The 22397-nt window shown below is 35.3% G+C and overlaps 1 protein-coding gene across 2 annotated transcripts in view; it reads right to left on the bottom strand.

Annotated features, from left to right (window-relative positions):
* Crag (DENN domain-containing protein Crag) overlaps window positions 1–22397 on the bottom strand; it is a 718705-nt gene that overhangs the window by 405713 nt on the left and 290595 nt on the right. For both annotated transcript variants that reach the window (XM_090406570.1, XM_090406571.1), the window contains exons 13-14: window positions 14702–14744; window positions 514–657 (exon numbers count right to left, since the gene is read on the bottom strand). In XM_090406570.1, coding sequence (XP_090262696.1) covers window positions 514–657; window positions 14702–14744 — 187 coding nt within the window. The remainder of the gene's footprint in view (window positions 1–513; window positions 658–14701; window positions 14745–22397) is intronic.

Raw genomic sequence — 22397 nt, 5'->3', positions numbered from 1 at the left:
TTGTGTGTTCGAATACCATCAAAGCCATGGATGCATGTGATTGTGTTGAAGTGTGATATGAATATCACAGCCAGATGCAAGATCATTGGCCACATACTAGTGGCCTGAATTATCTTGAAATTGTTCCATGTTTGATCTCTAGAACTGGATTTCTAGAGATCAAACTGGATACTTGAAAGCAGAAAATGCTGTCAAAAGCCTGGATTTCCACTGTATGTATAAAATAATCAATAATATCAATATTAAATAAAAACACAAAAAATTCTTATCCTATTCACAGCATTAATTTACTATAGATTTATGACTATCCAACAAGTCGGGATCATGCAAAAAATAAAAAAGCATACAATATTAATTACTTTTTTGGATGGCAGGCATGAGTTTGGAAAGATTAATATCAGATAACTCACTATACATTACTGATATTGCTAAAAAATAAAGTCTGCTAATAATGTTATTGCTAGTACTACAAATATATTTTAAAAACAACTACCAAACCAACTAACCACTTACTTCTTTTTTCTTGACTTTAAAATCATGATCAATTGGTGTTATAATGGAAGTTGCTCCTTTAGAAGAATGAGAACGAGTTGAAGGAAGCCAATGAATTTTCTCATAAAGGGCATGAAGACTATTTCTCAGAATCCTTGCTGGTCTCTAAAAATTAATATCGGATTATATTAAAGAGCAAAGTAAAAATCTACTAGGCATGAATATAAACTATTAATTCTAATACTACACTACAAATCAATTTTATACATTGTAAAAATATTGGTGTTCATGTAAAAAGATAGTTTGTGTACTTATAAAAACCCCTCCTTTTTTCTTTAATACTAAATGCAGTGGCAAACATGTGGAACAACAAAATATAGTAACAAGGGAATGAAAAACACATTCCCTTGTACGGCAGGGTGTGCTATTGTATATTGATTGCATTCAAGATGAAGTGCAGATAATGCTATTAAAAGATGAAATGTGAGAGTGAAAAGCAGTCTGAGAAACAAATGACAAAACCAATAAAGAAGTATAAAAAATTTTAAGGCTTTTGTGCTCCTCTCATTGTAAATCAGTGAATCCGCTTTATTAAAGGAACTCAGGCTACATAAGCTGTAGAGCAACCAAATGCCATGTAATTGTTTGTTGTAGTGATGAATAATGACACATTATATATCAAACAATGCCCAGATAATGTTATTTAGTTGCACATATCCCATCAGGTGATAGTAGTAGTGGTGTTATGATGGTGTGCAAATGTCACCCCTGCTGAACCAATAAAATCTTCATATATTGACTCTAAAAATGAACATTAAATATTATATTACCATTCTGAACAACTGAGTATTAACTATGCTAAGGTAGTTCAATGGACAATCAACAACAGGATAATGCATAGTTATGAAGTAGAAATAGCCAGAGCTACAGGCATGAGCTCACCTGGTTTCATTCTTCTGAAACCATTTCTGAAACTGTGATTTGTGTCACTTCTGTGAGAGATGAATTTAATAATATATCGAGTAAACAATAATGTTCATGTATAGTGAATATATTATTCAGCATACATGGACTCCATATTGGTGTTCACATATTACAACTAGTGTCACACAGAAAATATTTAAGAGGAATGCAATCAGGAATACATTAATACTTGAAAGCAGAAAATGCTGTCAAAAGCCTGAAATGTGGAAGGCCAGCTATAGTAGATATTTGAACAGAAGCATTCTAATTGTTGACTATGCTGGAAAAGTATAAATGTTTTAAAGCAGCTACACTGAATAATTCAGAAGCACAGTCAGAAGGTCAAATTCCTGATGATTGGAGTAGAGTTCTTATAGTTCCCACCTATTATAAAAATGGAAATGTAATGCAATTACAAAGGAATTTTCTACTAAGTGTTCTATGTTGAGATTTATGCAACCATACATGAAGAGGCTAAGAAACTGTAGAAGAGAAATCACAAAAATCTGAGTTCAGGCCAAATAGGTGTTGTCAAGCGCAGATTTTCACTATATGACAAACAGGTGAAAAATCATTGAAATATAATCAAGGATCTGCATTTAAGTTTCAGAGAACTGAAAAAAGCATATATATGATAAAGGGCCAAGAAAAAAAGAAAAGCAGTTCAGTATACAAAAGTTATATGGAGTGAACAGAGGGAAATACATAGTCTGTATTTAAGTTGTAAGTCAGCAACTAGAAAATGAAGTATAAGCTATTCTGATGTAAAATCAGGTGTGAAACAAAGCTGCACTTTATGTCCACTCTTATTATATACATGGATCACATGAAATAATGGCATTAAAACTGCTATCAGAATCAGAGATATCAAACTTAGCTCTTTATGCAGATGATGTAAACTAAAACAAATCTAGGGAAAATCCAGGATTCTTTATTATTAAACCGAATAACAACTGTAATAAATTTGGCATGAAAATGCAATATATATATATTTAAAAAAAACATTAAATGCTGTTAACATTAGATTCAATAAACATAAACATTAAATATAAAATAAAACACTGTTTTATTTTATATCTCCCATAATGCACAGCATTATGCATGTCTAAGGATATGTGCTTTGCATTATCGGATACTAAGGCAAGTGATGTGAAGTTTTTAGCCTCTATATGTGAGTTGCCCAGTCATGAAGTTACTTCACCCACAAACTTTGTTTGCTTACACTTGGATAAAGGATTAAACCAAGAATATAATTTCTTGGCATCTTTAATTTATAATCTAGAAGAAATGTGCAGGAGTTTTTGATGTGTGGAATGAGACTGATGATGAAAAGGATTTTTATAAGGATAGCCTGCACGTGGATTAGGCAACAGGAACATTGAGAAATAATTTGTTAGAGGGACAACTAATGCAGAGTTAATGGGAACTAGATCATCATGGAAAGAATGTTGATGAATGTGTATGCATGTGGAACTAAGGTATAGAAATGTGATAACAATATGAATGTTAATGAGCATGATTATAAATCTGGTGAACAAGTGAACCTACATTGGGCTCTGATATTTTTTGAGCATGTGCAGAGAAGGGTAAAGGAAAAGCTATATAACTGGACACCAAAAAAACTGCAGATGTAAGTATATGAAAAAGCCAATAGGTAACTTATGTTTACACACACACACGTGTGTTCACACACCAGGATCATCAGGAACAAAGGTGTTGAGTTTATTGGTTTGGTGAATAGGTTGTGGCTGAAAATTGTTGGCATTAGGGAAATCTGGCTCTCAGAGTCTGAAGTAGTAATTGAAAATGTAAAAGGTAAAGATTTTCAGCAAAGACAGAAGAGTGGATACTATTAATGATGGATGGTTTGAATTCTGTTAGGACAGAAACTCGTAAAAGAAAAAATAGTGATAATATTCCATGCCTCACTGAATTTGAAGCTATCTACCATGAAGTGGATGGAAGTTAAAAGATGAAATACATAGTGAAGTGTTATTAACAGGCCTGGCAATTCAATTCCTGAAGATGATGGAAGGAATCACAAATTAACCTACTAGGTATTAAATGAGTAATCATTATGGGTGACTTAAATAATCCAAATACTGATTGATTAGCTGAGAAAACCCCTGATCACAATGAAGAATTTATTCAGCTGTTGGAAGACAACTTTCTCGAGCGGCAAGTGAAAGACAGAACTCCAGGTCAGAATGTGACAGATTTACTCATTGCATCAGAAGAGATCTCAGTTAAGGGTGTAACAGTTTTGTCACTGACCTGGAAAGTAAATAAGTATATGCTGAATTACATTCAGAATATTTTTTACAAGCTCAGGAGAACACTAAGTTCGGTCCTTAAGGATATCAGTAGTGCATGAGAAGCTGTAAGAAGATATTTAAATGATGCAGTGGTTGAACGTGTTCTTCTAGTTCAAAGAACAGGGTGGGAGTGAAATGGATGTATGACTTTATTAAACAAGAAATCCAGGTGTAGAAGGACTATCATGGGGATAAGAGGAATTGTAAAATATATAAAGTGAAACCCAGAAAAGAGTACTGACAAAAATCAAAGTGAGCATGAAAAGAAATTGTCATGTAGGGTTAAGGTAATCTCAAAGAATTTTATCATTATGAAGCAAATAAAAGAAAGAATGCAAGAATAACTTAACTTTGTGCACATAAGAAACATAGTGCTGCCACTACACTCAACTGGTGTCCATCTTTCCATTTCTGTGGGATGAACTGACTCAAGTTGCATAGTGAGATCAAGGACCTAAGTTCAACCAAACATTCCTTTAGCATATTTTCACCTGTTTCTATTGGTGAAAGAAGAGGTACTAGAACACCTGAATAAAAATTCACCAATAGAAATAGGTGAAAATATGCTAAAAGAATGTTTGGTTGAACTTAGGTCCTTGACCTCACTATGCAACTTGAGTCAGCTCATCCCACAGAAATGGAAAGATGGACACCAGTCCCATTGTAGTAAGTGGTGGAAAAACTGATGTGTCTAGCTACTGACCTCTCAATATCAATGGAATGGCAGTGAAGATTTTAGATAAGTAATGGACACTGGTTGACAGACAAGCTGCACTCTGCAAAAAACAAAATGGGTTTACTAAAGGAAGGTCATGTCTGGAACAATTTGCTCATATTTTATAATGAGCAAATTGTTCCTGTGATATTGTTAGACTTTGCTACAGCTTTTGACAGGATACTACATGAAAAGCTGTTGCATAAACTGGAGAATACAGGATGGAATATAAACTTTTACTTGAATAAACTGGTCGCTGATAGACTGGTATAAAAACATGTATGGGATTGGGGATAAATCTGCCAAATTTAAAGTGATCAGTGGTGTTCCACTGATCACTTTAATAATATTGGAAAGGACCTGAGAGGAGGCGTTCAATTGTTTGTTCACAATACAAAGATAGGCAAGGCAATCATGAATGCTACTGATATGCAGCACTTACAAAATGACTTCAAAAAGCTAGAACTGTGGTCAGATGATAATGGTTGTCATTTCAATATTAGTAAATGTTAGTGAAGTCAGGCATTTTAGTGTGTAATGAGATGTCCAAAGGCAAATTATATTAGTGGGATCATGCTTGGAGAAACTGATTAGGCTAAGGATCTTGCAGTTATGGTGAAGAGGAAGTTGAAGTTCAAAGATAACAAAGAATGCAAATACAACTCAGAGGATAACTGATGCTAAAATGATGTATAAGGATAAGGAAGTCATTTGCTTCTTTACAAAGCTGTAATATGACTGCACACCTGGACTACTAGGTGCAGATTATGTCTTCTGGGTTTCCAGAAGATGAAGAAGCTACAGAAATGTAGAAAGAAGAGGTATAAGGATGTTACTGAGCTTGTCAAATGTTGATTGAGGACAGACAGAGTAAACTGCTAATACTAGTAAACAGGACAAAGAAAGGGCATATGACTTGGACCTATAAATGAAAGTGTGTTAATAAGATAGAAGGAGGGAAGAAGACCAGGAGACATCCATGGAAGTAGTGTATATGATTAAGGAGGGGATGAGAGCTAGATTTTGCTCTCAAAGAATAGTGAGAGAGTAGAACAACTTGCCTCTTGAAGTGGTGAGTGCATCTAACATGAATTAGTTTAAGATAAGATATGACAGCTGTTATGGTGATGTGTGGCTTCCCTCAATCAGTAATTCTCTTGAGGTCTCTGTTAATAAACATTTTCTGTGTCCTAGATGGGATTCAAACCAAAATCTATCCAACCAAAGGGCATCACTGACACCAACTGAGCTATGGAGGCTCACTCATCTAAGAAAATATCATCTTCCTTGTCTGGGTATATACTAATTAAGGCACTCTTAAAATTGCCTTACTTAGGAAAATTAATCACAGTACAGATGCAGAAAAGTCACAAATATAATACCAAATACATTTACCACTGCATATCTAAACCATCATCTAAACCATCAGTCGGACTGTGAAATGATAAATCGGGATACACTATCTGGCAATTCAACAAATATGACTGGACTTGGTGGATGCCTGGTGAACGATATGTACTGGAATGTCTTATATCAACCGTGAAATTTGGAGGTGGTAGCACAATGGTCTGGGGCTGTTTTTCCTGGTTTGGACTGGGCCCATTGGTTTCTATGTCCGGATATTTAAATGATGCCTGCTATGACATTTTGGACACTTCCGTTCTTCCCACACTAGGTCCTTTTCTGTATCAGCATGATAACACACTTGCTCCCAAAGCAAGGGTCCTAACTCCATGGTTTGAAGATATGAAGGTGGAACAACTAAACTGGTCAGGACAAAGCTCCAACCTCAACCCTACTGAACATCTTTGGGATGAACTGGAGTGAAGGTTGCATGTCAGACCTACTCGCCCAAATAACACTTGTCAGCTATTTAGCTGACAAGTGTTATTTGGGGGCAGCAGTTTACCAGAACTTAGTGGAGAGCTACCCTTCAGGGTTAGTCTCTCAAGGTTCTGATCACTACTACTTAATGGTGGTAAGCTCACCATTAGGCTGTAGTTCAAGGAGAACCGGCGTACCAGTCCGGAACATGGGGGGGTTGGGTGCCGTAGGCGTCAGGGGGATGGAGTCCCCCTAGTATCAATATAATTAGCTACTTCCCAGATCAGTATACCATGATCACTGTCTCCAACTGATTGCACAACAGCCACATCCGTAACTGAGATGCCTTCTGATGCTATGATCAAATCTAATTCTCTTTCACCTCAACTTTCTTCTTTCAAAACTTGCAAAAGTTGACTTGTGACAGCTCAATAGATTCATCTTCCTTTTTATCTCAGGTTTTTTCCTACTTCCCAATCCGTGTATATAAAAGCATATATCTTTGTTTTATTCATTACACCAAAGCATTTGATTCAATAGATCACAAGAAATTAATACATATCTCACAGAATAATGGGTTAAAAGAAAAGATTTACGTATAATTACAAATATATATACTGGTATCAAAGCCTCAATAAGATATAAAAATGCATATTCTGACAACTTTGAAATAAAAAAAAAAAAAAGGAGTAAGACAAGGATGTGTCTTATCACCTTACTGTATAATATATATGGTGAGCAAGTTTTTAAAGATATTTCATAATCGAAGGGTGTAAACGTCAGGGGTAGGAACTTCAACAACTTCAGGTATGCAGATGATACAGTCCTTATAGCTGAATCTGAAGATGATCTTCAAAACTTAATCACAGAAATTTACAACAGAAGCTTAGACATGGGATTAATTATTAACTTAAAGAAAACAAAGTGCAAGAGCATTAGTTCAGTTATATCAAAAGAACCAATAAATAAGAAATTAAACATAACAGTTAACAAAAAGAAAATTGATCAGGTTCAGTCTTTTATATATTTGGGACAAATGTTTACAGATGGAGGAAATTCCCTTAAAGAAATAAAAAGAAAGAGATAGTAAGAAAAGCCTTTATTGATATGAAAATTGTTCTAACATCCAGAGACATTAATATAGACACAAGAAAAAGATTAATGAAATGCTATATCTGGTCAAGTCTTCTCTACAACAGTGAAACACGGACTCTAAATAAAGAAGCAGAGAAAAAATTAGAAGCCTTCGAAATGTGGACTATCCGAAGAATGTTGAAAATATCATGGACAGAGAAAATGAGAAATGAAGATGTTTTAAAGAAAGCAAAAATGAAAAGAACATTAACAAAAATAATTAAAGAACGAAAACTTAAATATTTTGGACATCTAACTAGACAAGAAGGCATTCAGAAATTAATATTAGAAGGGAAACTGGATCGAAAAAGAGGGAGAGGTAGACCCAGGAGAATGTGGTTTTGAAGACATTAAGGACTGGACTGGCTTGAATTACCATAAATGTTCCAGAGCAGCAAAAGAAAGAAAAAAAAAGTTCCATGATATGGTTGCCAACCTCCTTCTAAGGGATGACACTTGAAGAAGAATCCGTGTATGGATACATTATAGTGACCCATATTACTTCTAAATCTTCAAGAAACACATTAGCAGATTTAATCACCTTCTTTCGACTTCTCTTTCTAATCACCTGTTCGCACACATTGCATTGTCACATTATAGGTAATGTGTGTGAGAACAAGAAACAGGCTGTTGCCAAAAATGTCAATCACTTTCAATATGACTTATTGCAATAGACATAATTTATTTAATCCTGATGAACAGTCATATTTTTACAGCAATTTTACACAGGAAGATGAAGATTCATCTTCCTGAACAAACAAATTAGCTCTGTGGCTTATTTGCTATTTGCAGGATGAAAGTTCAAGATACTGGCAGAAAATCCATGATTTGTGAAATGAAAGTAGATAACTTACCTTTATCTAGTTTCTTATCTAGAAACATTCTTATAAAAGTTCTTTCTATATTAGTGGGAAATAAATATCTTCCTGACCAAAGTGCAATAAATTTACTAATTGTACTTTCAAGTATATTTACTGTTTACGAAGTTTGATCACAAATTGAAGTCAATCAGTAAATATACCTTTCTTACATCACCAATGATATTTGACTGATGAGTGGTATGGATGTAAGCAATAACTAGAAATGCAAAAACAAATAAAAAATAAAATAAAAACTAAACACATGCCCCCATAAATCATTGTTATCTAAAAATAATTTTGCAAATAAAACAAGTTTTGATCACTGACAACAGAATAATTCGATGCATAAAACTTGACAGGACCAACAAGTATTGATACAGAAATCTTCTCTGAAGATGAGTTAAACTGATGGGATGTTAAATGAAATGAATACACGAGGTGGTATCAAAAAGTTGAGACTAGTTTTGTAACATGCCAACAGATGGCAGCACAAGGCTGCAAGCACAGTCACAGTGAGCACCGCCCTTCGTAAGTCAGTGTGCCAAAAGACATCATCCTGTGTACATCGGGAGCTGTGCAACTGGTGCTATTCTGACCACGTGCGTTACCACGTCGGCAATTTCATCATGGACAACAAATTAGAACAAAGAGCGAACGTGAAATTCTGCATAAAACTGGGCATATCTGCCACAGAGATGTTTGACATAATTCAGAAAGTTTACTGTAATGCTGCAATGAGTTGTTTGAGGTGTTTTGAGTTGCATGTGCGCTTCAAGAGCGCAAAAACATCACTGGAAGATGACGAGAGATCAGGAGGACCTTCAACAAGCTCAACTCCCCCAAAATGTCAAAACCATTTGGCAACTTGTGCATGAGAATCGTCAGAGAACACTCCACAACACTGCTGACATTGTTGGTGTGTCATAAGGAGCAGTCCAGGCAATCCTCACGTGTGATTTGAAAATGCGCCATTCAACATTTGCGGCATTGTGCATTGAGAATTCGTCCCCAGGGGCCAGACCGTCAATAGCGAGTTCTACTGCCATGTTTTAAGGCATCTGAGGGAGGATATTAGGTGAAAATGACCGGATCTGTTGCACATGAAAAACTGGATGCTCCACAACGACAATGCACCCTGTCACCAAGCTCTCCTCACACGAGTTTCTCGCCGGAAACAACATGATTTCACTTCTGCACCCACCCTACTCTCCAGATTTGGCTCCTGCGGACTTCGCCCCTTCCCGCAGATGAAGATCCAGCTCAGAGGTTGACTTTTTGACACCACTGTGGAGATCGCACAAATTGCAGAAGGTGCTTGACGCGCTTCGAAAAGAAGACTTCCAGGACACATTCCAGAAGTGGCAGGAACGCTGGGAGCGCTGTATTGCTATGCAAGGGGACTATTTTGAAGGTGGTAGTGTGTAAAAGTAGATAAATAAAGTAATTTTTTATAAACTAGTCTCGTTTTTATAGCTAGTCTCGAAACTTTTTCATACCACCTCGTAGACAAACTAGCGGGAGTATGAAATTTATAAATAGAAAAATTATGATAATAGTTCAAAAATTCTTATCTTTATAGCTAATCATTAACTTCCTGGTATACTCTCAGGAGATGTTCAGGATATTATGAGAGTACTGCATGAAAAGTTAATTTCATTCTCCAAATTAATCAGTTATCTGTCAGGAGTCCCATCCTTTCAAATCTTATATTTCAGTCTTCTAAAGCACTTCTCACTTGATCATCCTCTGATTCTTTTTCCTGCCATCCTGGGGAAAAAAACACTTCATTGAACTCTCCATATCTATTCTGTTTAAGTGACCACACCACCTCAGATTAGCACTGCTCACACATTCGTGAATGTTAACAATGTCCAGTTACTTCCAAATATCTTCATTTTTAATATGCTCCACTAATTTTTTTCAGAACGTTCATATTGTAGTCATTGATCAAGTCTTATTTCTAACCAAGCTCTAAGATCCATAAATTAAAATTGGTTTGAACACAGTCTTGCAGACAGCTAGTTGGGTGTTTCGGCTAATTTCTCTCTTACTCCATATAAGAAAATATGGATATAAATATAAATTTTATATTTATAAATTTATTCAGTTGACTTCCCACCTATTAGCTTTGTTAATTCTTTTGTCTACTTTCAGAAAGAGAGAATTGCTGATGCTAGTTCTGATGAACATTTACCTTGGAAATATCTGTAGAAAATGCATGCAGTAGATACTAAATGCTTGTGAGAGAGTGGGTGGAGTGAGTTGGTAAGAGATGAATCATTTATCAGTCTGACTGCTCTCTTCTGTACTGCATTGAGTGAGTATTATTAGTGGAGCTACTTGGAGAACCACTCCAGATGTGTGGATAGTACTTGATGGATGAGTGAATTTGTGATTTGTACAGGGTTAATAGCTATTCAGAGGTAAAGTAATACTTGGAACAAAAGAGGAATCCAAATTTTTTGGATACTGAGGAGGCAATGGTTGTAATGTGTTTATGCCAGGAGAGTCTTGATGTCAAGGTAATCCCAAGGAGAAAAATCTAATCCTGCCTAGAGATTTGGGTATTGTCAAAGGTAAGGCTGGGAGAATATGAATCTTTTTCGTTGGAAATAAGGCAGAATTGTATTTTGCATGCATTGAAATCAACAGTTATCCTAATCCAATCAAAGAATGGTTTGGAGATCCAAAATTTAGGTTTACAGCAGTTGTCGTTCTGTGGGTTGCAGTGGTGTGTTTGATGCAAGGTTTGTCAATTGAGAAGGAGGAAAGCACTGTACTGTACTGTACTGTCATTTAGTGGATTGGTGGTCAAATGGAGCAGGTCATTGATTATTAGCAGGCTATATTAGTTTTAAAAAAACTGCATTTAATGTTTATTAAATGCAGTTTTTTTTGGTTTCTGATAGTGCTTTTGTTTCTTCAGTATAACAGGGAGTCCATGATAGTACTAATTGCGCATTGGCTGAATGTAATTCAATGAATTTAGTATTTAGGATCTTTAACCTTTATCATATCATTTTTGCTATGAGAAATGGCAACAAAATTCATCAAAACAAAATTATAAGCCTATCTATAAATACTTATCCAAAAACAGTTTTATATATATCTAACTAATTGTACTACAGGCTTTTCATCACATTTGTGGTATTTTTCAAAAGGTACAACTACCACTCAACCATTCAACAGAGATGATTTCTCAACAGCTAGACCAAGGGTTGGCAAACTTTTGAGACAGAAGAGACAAACCTGTCCCCCTCACAACAATTTAAAAATTATTCGAGAGCCATAAATATATTTTCACAAATAAGGAAAATTTAAAGTTAATATTATAGTAAATTTATAGTAATACATAAGTTATAATATTAATTATATCTTTATTAAATGAAGAAAAAAATCACACAAAAAATTGCTCTCATTGGTTTTAATCAGTGTGAGCAATGAGCTTGCATTTCCTTACAAAGTTTCTGTATGTCCGGTTTGTAACTAGTCGTTTTTAATTTAAGGCACGATTCCAAGTTGGCATCAGTAATTTCGGTCCTCAATTTACATTTAATGAAATTCATGTTAGAAAACGATTGCTCACATAAATATGTAGATCCGAAGATACTGAGAACACCAAATGCAAATTTTTTCAACTCATGATATAAGTCCGGAAGACTATTCCAAGTATTGAAAATCATTGAATCTGCCTTCTGTAGTTCTTTTATAGCAGTCTGCTTGCATTGTGAAATCAGACTGCATTTTTCTTTTTCCAGTTCTTCTATTTCAGTACCAAGATGTACAAATTTGGAGTTCCATAAGTCTTTGCTTGTCAAGTCCAGCAATTGTATTTCAAAATTAGCCGTGTCAATATCAAATGGAGAAAACTTTAATTCCTTCACATTGGCATTAATAGGATTTGTAATAAAAGCTAGAGTCGCTTTATTATTTCTGAATTCCTGAAACCTTTGAAGAAAAGATTCTTTCATGTTTAAAACTGCTGTCTTGAAATAATCTTTGTTAATGAGGGTATTGTTTTCTCGGTGATATTGAGACAAGTTTGGGAAATGAACTAAAGTTCCTCTCTAAATCTTAAGCGAACAGAATCAATTTCTTTTCAAATGAAATAACTTCCTCTAGCATTGAAAAAGCAGTATTTCCCTTGCCTTGTAATTTATTTACGATTGAGCTGATTCAGTTGTGATGTAACATCCACCATAAAGTACAATTTTTGCAACCATTGATCTTCTATTAATTCTGGATATTGAACATCCTTGTTGTCGAGGAATAGTTTAATTTCATTTATGCAAGATGCAAAACGCTTTAACATGTTGCCTCTGGAAAGCCATCGAACCCTGTTGTACTGGAGAAGATCTGAATACTTGCTCTCCATTTCACTTAGCAACTCTTTAAATTTTCGATCGTTAGGTCCCCTTGCTATAATGGTGTTGGTAATCTTAATTACCAATTCCATAATTTTACTAATTTCTTCTGTAAATGTTTGTGCACAAAGTGCTTCCTAATGGAATATACAATGGAAAGTAATCACTTCATGATTAATTTTTCCTTTTAAAATTGAAACAAAATCCTTTTTTGCCCCCGTCATATTTTTTGCACCATCAGTTGCAATTGGCATAATTTTATTGAGTGGGATGTGATTTTTTTTTCCATGCATTCAAGGACGACATTTGCTATGTCCTCTCCACACGTTTGGCCCTTGAGTGGCAATAATCCCAGAAGTTCTTCTCTCGGACCCTCAGATGATACATACAACACAAAAAGGGAAACTTGGGCTGTGTCCTTGATGTCACAAGGCTCATCTACAGCAATTGATAAAATTGAAGCCAATTCAATGTCCTATCTGTTACTGTTTTGGCAGATAACGGTATGTTTTTAATTTTATTTAAAATCTCTGCTTTGTTTTTGAAATTCCAAAAAAGTTCTTCAGATGCATTAACAAACAACATTTTATGTATTCACCATCTGTGAATGGTTTTCCTCTCTTAGCGATCTCCTGACTCACTACGAAGCTTGCAATATTAACATCACTGGCAGACTCTCTCCAATAATTAAATACAGAACTTGATTTTTCAACATTTTTCAGAAGTTCTTCAATTGCTCTCTTTCTCATGTCACCGACAGGATATTTTCTGGCAAATGAGACATGTTTTGTCATGAAGTGTCTCTCCAAATTTCACTTTTTGTTGTGCTACAGTTTTCTTGGCAAATAAGACGGGTTGGAAGGTCATCTAAGTTCAAGATAAACATGAAAGATTCAGTCCATTCAGTTTTAAAGTCACAATGCTCATCTGTTGTTTTTCTTAGTTTTTTCTTTGTAGCCATGTTGAAAAGCACCCTAAACAATATATTTTATTTAACACGTTATATAAATACATTATATAAAAAGAAAATAAAAAGAACTAAGTGATTATTCAAAATAATAAATGACAATAATTCGAAAATATAATAAAAATAAATCTCACCGGTAACACGTTTGATTGTAACAGTTGCACGTGAAATAAAATCCGCCGCAGTAAATTGCGACCTTCAACGTATCTAATTATAATAAAACCAATATTTTATATATATATTTAAAATAATTGCCTTTACAATAATAATAATAATTGCCAGAAAGCCTTTATCACCTTAATGCAGTTTGTGAATGCACCCAGCCAAAAGAGAATACTAATTGCAGAAACAGCAAAGTGACACGGACACCGCTTTCATATTTCACCATTGCCAACGTTGCCTTGCCCAGTACAGGGTGCCCGTGTGCTCACTTATTAGTCACTTTATTGCTCTGCAAATGACCTCAGATGTCGAGGCACCCTAAAACCTAATTCTAATTAGTCACTTTGTTTGGCTGCCCTGCCTACCATGTGCTCAACCATGCCCGCCACTCCCTCTGTACACCCCCACCACTCTCGCTTTCCCCTCCCTGACATCACGCATCTTAGTGCCACGAAGTTTTGTGAGACCTATAAAACAAATGAATTCACCATTATGTGAATAAAAACCTTTAAAAATTTTATAAATGAAACTATGATAGTTTTATTTTTATTTTCAATTTTACTTCAGAGCCACATATACGTAGCCAAAGAGCAGCATGTAGCTTGCGAGCCACAGTTTGCCAACCTCTGAGCTAGACTAATCCCCCTGCTTACTGGAAGCCTAAGGCGGCTTAAAAAGTTCCATGTTTGCTCTCTAGAACAGCGTTTCCAGATTATCTAACCTTTACCCATCAATGGCACTAATGCTAATGTATTATAGGTTTACAACAAAAGAGAAACATTGACAGGTTCACTATACAGTATGCATAAGCTTTGAAATAAGGTGGTTAATATTCTAAATCCAATTTATGAAACTAATACATTTCCAAAAGCAATCAATTTCAGTGAAACTCAAAACTTACAAACCTTAGGCAAAAGCTTCACAGTAAGTCCTTGTTTATCTTCTGCCCTACAAAACAGAACAAAATGCTAAAAGTTATTTTTCAACAAGATTAATTTTCAATGTTACAATAAAACAGAGCAGTACATATGCATCAGTAAACACAATTAGGTTGTAAGACTATAACACTTTTTTATAAAATCTTTATCAAGTAGCTTTATTTTTATCCTCCTACATGTTTCGCCAATCTGTTTCTATTGGCATCCTCAGGGAATACAAATCAGTAAGCACAAAATGAAGGTTACAGACTAGGTTATAACCGATGGTTCTAAATCATACAATACCAATTTTTGTATGATTTAGAACCATCGGTTATAACCTAGTCTGTAACCTTCATTTTGTGCTTACTGATTTGTATTCCCTGAGGATGCCAATAGAAACAGATTGGCGAAACATGTAGGAGGATAAAAATAAAGCTACTTGATAAAGATTTTATAAAAAAGTGTTATAGTCTTATGAATAATTGTCAAGAAAAAATTCAACACAATTAGGTTGTGTTTACTGATGCATATGTACTGGATCCACTAATGTCCTAAAGGGAGCAAGTAGGTGAGGCTGTTCAGATTTTTGAAAATTGGAAGGCAGCAGTCTCTGCCCTTAACCAATCACAGATAGCTGATCCATAGTTATCAATGATTTATTGGATATCCAGGAAAAGAAGAATATGATAGGCAACTACTGTCATCTCATGGTTCCTAAACCCTAAGTGAATATATCATTAAAAATGTTTCTATGACTATGCAACTGAGGACATACAACAGTTAATTATTGATACATATATTCCATATAGATTGATACAGAAACAAAAATTTCCTGAAGTAAACATTATAGCATACCTTGCTATTAAGCCACATTTTAGTTAGTAAAATGTATGCTTGTATAGTATTACAGAACATTCAAGATAATATTTTAAATATAAGGCTGTCATTTCTTGTATTCAATGCTGAGAAGCAAAGAAACTGAACATGAGAACCACGAGAAGTCTTGGTTCTCATATTCAGCATGGATCCAAGTCCAGCTCTTTGAAACAAGGACGTTATTCTTCCATATGCAACCATGAAGGCTTATGCAATCTGTCTCTTGATGAGAAAAAAGTACAATGGTTAACATTTCTGCAGGAGAGCCTTGATATCATCCCTGTCCTGGCAGAATCTGCAACAATTCCTGTAAGAAGGTGTTTGTGTGGATCTGCTTCCAATTTTGTGAGGTTTGGCTTTTGTCAGTCTAAACCCAAACACTGTCTACTACCAGTGTTTGTGTTTTTCTCCTCAGGAAAAATGTTCAAGACACCACCAGATTCACCTGGGTATTTTAACACCCAGCTGAATGTAATACCCAGTCTGGATTTTTCTGTACACAGAGGTATCCAAGTTTACCTATTACTAGGTCTAGAGGCATTTCCTGTATTTCTGGCAAGTGCATGCTTGTTTTAATTAATTAAAGATTCTAATTTAGTGTTGTATCCTCTGGAGAAGTGAGATATTTCCCATTAATCTTCTCTAGTAAGAAGAAGACTAAGACACATGATGTAATTATGAGACACTCGTGCATATTAATATCTACTTAATTACTTTTTTAAAAAAATTCCTACCTTCCCAGCATAAGAGTTTCCAATTAGATGTTGTACACATCCTCTTTGTCTACTGATATGGAATGCTCTGCTTTGTTTTGTTCTTTAAACTCTTGTTCTCATTCTTCCTACCACTGACATTTTCGGGGGCATGCTGGATGTTCCTTACAGTTAGCTCATTTGGGTGTTTGGCATTCACAGTCTTTATTTTTGAGCTCACCACTACCATCACGTTTAGTGGGCAGAGCCACAACTGCTGGTTTGATCAAGCACTGCAAAGAATTCAGGATGCTAAGTCTGAAAGATGAGTTCACATGCTTTCGCTGATTTGGAAGCTTAGAGTCTAATCATAAGGAAGATATACCTGGTTGGTACAATATTACAATTCCTACATTCTTGCCAGATAGTGGACATCCATGTGTGCCTGCTTGGTGATTGGGTAGCCTGGCATTAAATCTTTCTCTCCTTTTAGTATGAGTGTATTATCCTTAAGTTCAGTGAAAACCCTCGACAAGCTCCAACTAAGTTCAGAAAATAAACTGCTAATATATTAATTAAAACAAAGAATAAAAATATCCAAAATGCCTATTTAAATCCTATTCAAAATGCATAAGGGTATGTATCTAATCTACAATTATGAATGGAACTGAATATATAACAGCAATTATTAATGATTTGACATCTCTACCTGAATCAAAGCATCTTCACCTGCTGTTGCCATTCACAATAACAACAAGTAGATGTTCTGACATCTCTAAGTGCTGAACTGCTGTTGGAAAAGGAAAGCCATTTGGTATTGTGAAAATTGACATCTCCAAGGAAAACAAATTCAATATTAGTAAAATAGCACTGGAGAATATCAATATTTAAAGAAAATAAACTGAAAAAAAGTTCTACATGATTGTTGCATTAGAATAGTTAGAGGATCAAATGAATTTGCCAGAATAAGGCAAAGAAGATTAAAAATGAGGATATTCTAAAGTTAACATTCTCTATCCATGATATATTATGAAGTTAAAAAGTTCAATGTGATATACCATGTCAGAGAATGTTCACCTATCTCAAAGGGAAAAATGTTTTTGCATCTGACATCACCCTATCTCAAAGGTAGCACAAATGTTATCTTTGAGATAGGCATCTGCTGTGCATATTTCTTGAAATGAACCTAGAAGGCTAGGAAATTTGCTTTTGCAGGGAGTAATATATTCTGATTCTTCGTGATCGATCATACGAAGAAGAAAAAGACATAGACACTAAAATATCAAACTTTGTCAAAGTAAATGGCATAATAAATAGTATATTTAAGCCATCCCTGGTACAAAAACACACTAGAATCAGACTATATAATGTCTTGTCAAAACCAACTCTACTATACGGAAGCGAAACATGGACCATGAAAAGGAAAGATGAAAAACGAATTCAAACAGCAGAAATGAAGTTCCTCAGAAAAACAGCTGGATATACCAAGTGGAACCACAAAACAAATGAAGAAATCTTACAATCCCTAAAAATCAAACCAATTAATTACTACATAAGACAGTATAAACAAAAATGGCTAGAACATTTAAATCGAATGGACAACAGCAGACTACCAGAAATAGTATACAGATACAAAATAAGTGGGAAAAGAAGAATCGGAAGACCAAGAAAGAGATGGCATGAGACCGGAACAGGCCACATGGCCTATATTCCATGAAAGGCAGAAGAAGAAGAAGAATATATTCCTCTTTGTTGACTTTATGGTTTTCATTTAAGATGAGTCGAAATCAGGAATATCATGGAATATATGCAGAATTTAACAAAGCTCTTCTGCAAACTGTGATATGCCTGAGTGCTGAAACCACAGTTTGCAGAGGAGTTTGGTTAAATTCTGGATAAATTCCATGTTGCTCTTGATTTCAAATCATCTTAAATAAAAATCAGGAAAAGTCAAGTAAAGAGAAATATTTGCTTGGTTGATTGAGAAGCCTCCTGAATACCTGAGTGTTACCATGAGGCACTGGCCTAAAGATTACATATGGCTTGTCTGGCAATTGAAACCACCTCAAGCATTTCATTCTTTTTCCAGCCTGATCAGGATGGTTGGAAAAACCGATCCAGTATAAGTTATAGTCACTGAAATCAATAAATAAATCAAACCACACTGATTAAAATCATAAAAATCAATCTTTAGAGAGGTTGGAGTGATTATCAAAATTTAGATAGCAATAAAGACAGCATATGAATGCAGCACAATTGGATAAGGAAATTCTGGGTTAAAAAAAAAGTTAAATAGCTTCAAGCATCAGATGTCAGAAGTGAGGTATTCACAAGTATTTACTATCTTTGTGATGTTTCAAGTAGCTGAAACGGAACATGGCTGCTGTTTGAGGTTCCATTTAGAAACAGAAAGGTTGTCCATTAAGTGGTAGTACATATCGTTCATGTTGCTACTGAGAACATTAATGTTGGCAAAGCAGATACCAATAAGTTTTTAATTGATTTTTTTTTCTCTAATTCTACACACTCTGTCCAAAAAGAAACTAAACTTTTTGATACAAAATAAAACACAGACCAATTATAATTATTCAAATCATTTATTTAATCAATATACTCTCCCTCAGTTTCGATGTTTGGCATTGCCAATTAATTCGTTAAACGAGTTTTTTTATATCGGTTTTTGGGATACTGTTGAGAGTCATGATTACTGCTGCTTGAATGTTTTCAATGGTGTCATATCACTTTCCTTTCATCAGCAAATGAAGTCGGGAGAAGAGAAAGAAGCCACAGTGTGCTAAATTAGGTGAATACGGTGAGTGATCCAACACACAAACTTGGTTTTTGCTCAAAAACTGTCTCACAATGTTCGAACGATGAGATGGTCCATTAGTAATAATATTTTTGGTTTACAGATCAAGTGTTGATCAATTTTATTAACTTAACCAACTAGTTTCACCAACTTTAATGTTGGCGTCTTCAGGGCACTTACATATAGGCTGAAACAATCTCACAATTATGTGTAACTATAAAACTGACAAGAATAACTGTAAAAAATTGACATGAAGGTGAGAGTGGGCTCCCTGTGCTCCCCAGTGTGCTGACCTCTTTATGGAAGACTTAGAAAATAAAATCCTATCCCAAATTATTCCCAAACCTAAAATTTGGTTCAGATATGTGGACGATATCTTCATTGTGTGGAACAACAACAAAGATGACCTATATGATTTTCTCAAAAAGATCAACTCCTTCCATCATTCTATTAAATTTACTCTGGAACTTGAAAGAGAAAAACAACTACCATTTTTAGACATCTTAATCAAAAAACAAATTGATGGCAATACAAATATATCGGTGTACAGAAAACCGACCAATACAGGTCGCTACCTACATTTCAGCTCATCTCACCACATCTCACATAAACTCAGCATTGTACACATGTTAAAGAAGAGAGCGATTTGCATCACAACAGAAAACAAGATCCTTCAAGATGAGTTAGCATTAATTTCCAACAATCTGTACTTGAATGGCTATCCAAGAAGACTAGTCAATAAAGTCCTTTTCTCTGAACCACCACAAAAAGAACAAGAAGATATTCAATATATAAAAACTATTGCAATTCCGTTTGTAAGTGGCATCTCCTACAAGCTTGCCAGCCTCCTCAAACAACACAAAATAAGAGTAACATTTTAACCAACAGAATCTATTTGTAAACTACTAAGATCTCCAAAACACAACCACCCTTTCTATAAATATGCTGGAGTTTATAATATTCCATGCTCGTGTGGCTCTAGTTACATCGGACAGACTTCGAGAAGCCTTGAAATCAGGCAAAAAGAGCATATTGGTTATGTCAAAAACAACAGACAGGACGTTTCTGGCCTATCGTCTCATTTCTCTACAACTAACCATGTCATCGAGTGGGACAATTGTTGTTCCCCTTACTTAGAGGAAGATTACCATTCAAGAATTTTCAAAGAAGCAGCCACAGTCGCCCGTTCTGCTGTCAACCTTAACAGAAATCAAGGCCTAATACTCCCAGAGATATGGAAAACCCTAATCAAATCTTTAAAAACAAAAGAAATGAACTTTAATACAAACTAAAAAAATTTCCTTAGCAACAGCTAGCTAATCTTGTACACGCGATACGTGTTTTACGCATGTTCGATACTATTTTATTTGAATTATTCTAGTCAGTTTTTTTACAGTTATTCTTGTCAGTTTATAGTTACACATAATTGTGAGATTGTTTCAGCCTATATGTAAGTGCCCTGAAGACGCCAACAGTTAAAGTTGGCGAAACTAGTTGATTAAGTTAATAAAATTGATCAACACTTGATCTGTAAACCAAAAATATTATTACTAATTCTCAGGATCAAGAAAATAAACCTTCATTATGAGATGGTCCATTATCGTGCAAAAGTGACCAGCTGCATCATGATATTCATGTCGTACGCAACGAATTCTCGCTATCAATCACTTCAAAACTTCGAGATAAAACTCACCATTAACCGTTTGGCCAGGCGGAATGAATTCTTTGTGGATAATGCCCTTGGAATCAATGTTGTCTTTACTTTCGACTTCTCAAAACGACTTTTTTTCTGGATGCCACTCTTCTGGTGGTCTCCACTTAACACTATGGCACTTTGTTTTGGGCTCATACTCAAAACACCACGTTTTGTCACCAGTAACGATCATTTCAAGGAAGTTTGAGTCTTTGCAGTGTTCAATTCGGTACATTTTTGGTCATCAGTCAACTTGTGGGGAACAAATTGCGAATTCAATTTACGAAGGCCTACACTCTCGGTCAAAATGTTGTGCACAGTTGATTTTGGAATCCCCAATTCATCTTCAATCAATCTCATGGACGATTTCGGATTTTCTTTGACGAAATCACGCACATTTTGGATGATAACTTCACTCAGCCAAGTTTTTGGATGGCCCAGCTTTTCGTTGTCCTCAAGTGTCTCACTACCACTTTGAAATTGCTTAAACCACTCGTAAACTTGTGTACGGGATAAGCATTCATTACCATATGCTTTTTGAAGCATTTGATTCATTTTGGTAAAACATTTACCAAGTTTAACACAAAAGTCAATCGCAGTTCTCTGTTTGAAACTCATTTTCCAACCATTTGTCAAAACACACTGTCACTGTTGGCACTATAACTCGGCTTCTAATGAAAAAATGTCATAAATAGTTGACACAACACTAATGAACATTGCCACTTTCGACAACAAAAAGATACAACAGGTGGTGCCACTAGTTTCGAAAAGTTTGGTTTCTTTTTGGACAGAGGGTGTATAATCATTGTGTGTGTGGGGGGGGGATCCCTTTAATCTGGTGAAAAACTATATCTTAAAGACACAGATATGCAGTGGCCCCAATCTACAGAGTCTACTTAGCGTTTCCTCCAACTAGGGTAAGATATGTCATTTTATAGTATCAACAGATACCAAGTTTATCACAGTTCCATATGTAGATACTGGCTGCAACAGTGCCCGCTTCATATTTAAGACATGAGTTGGCTCCTACATTATTTTCGATATCACACATAAATCTGTCGAGAAAATTTTTACATCTGTAGGAGCCAGTGTTCTGACTTCACCAATACCTGGGTTATAGTTAAATTAGACATGATGATCTATCAAGCAAGAGAGAAAATACAGTTTCTTTATATAGTTAGTAATTTTTTACCCTCCATTAAACATTTCCAGATCACACAGACTGGTTGACTTAATGTTGCAATTCAACTTGTCTGGTAGTCTTCATTTTTGGGTTATGTAGAAGATAAGCTTTCTCCAAAGGAATTCCCTGTTTATCAATGTCACATCTCTGGTATATCTTACTTTAGCCGATCTGGGACATCCGCAACCTTATATAGCAAGGAATAACAGAAATATATAATTAATTGTCAGCCTTCTTGGCTGAGTGATAAGCCAATCCAGTCTTTAACCAACAGGCTGTAGAGGTCTGAATTCGAATGAGGGGACAACTATCTAAAATTTAGCTGGAAGGTGAATTTCATCACCCAGTGTGAGACCACTGTCCCACTTTTACTGGAGGCTTGAAAAAGTTCCATGTTTGATCTCTAGAGCAGGAGTTTTGGACTATAT

The sequence above is a fragment of the Typopeltis vanoorti genome, chromosome 16, assembly GCF_054136105.1.
Source record: "Typopeltis vanoorti isolate ZY-2024b chromosome 16, IOZ_Tvanoo_1.0, whole genome shotgun sequence".
Taxonomy (NCBI): domain Eukaryota; kingdom Metazoa; phylum Arthropoda; class Arachnida; order Uropygi; family Thelyphonidae; genus Typopeltis; species Typopeltis vanoorti.
This window is presented reverse-complemented; position numbering and strand designations above follow the sequence as displayed.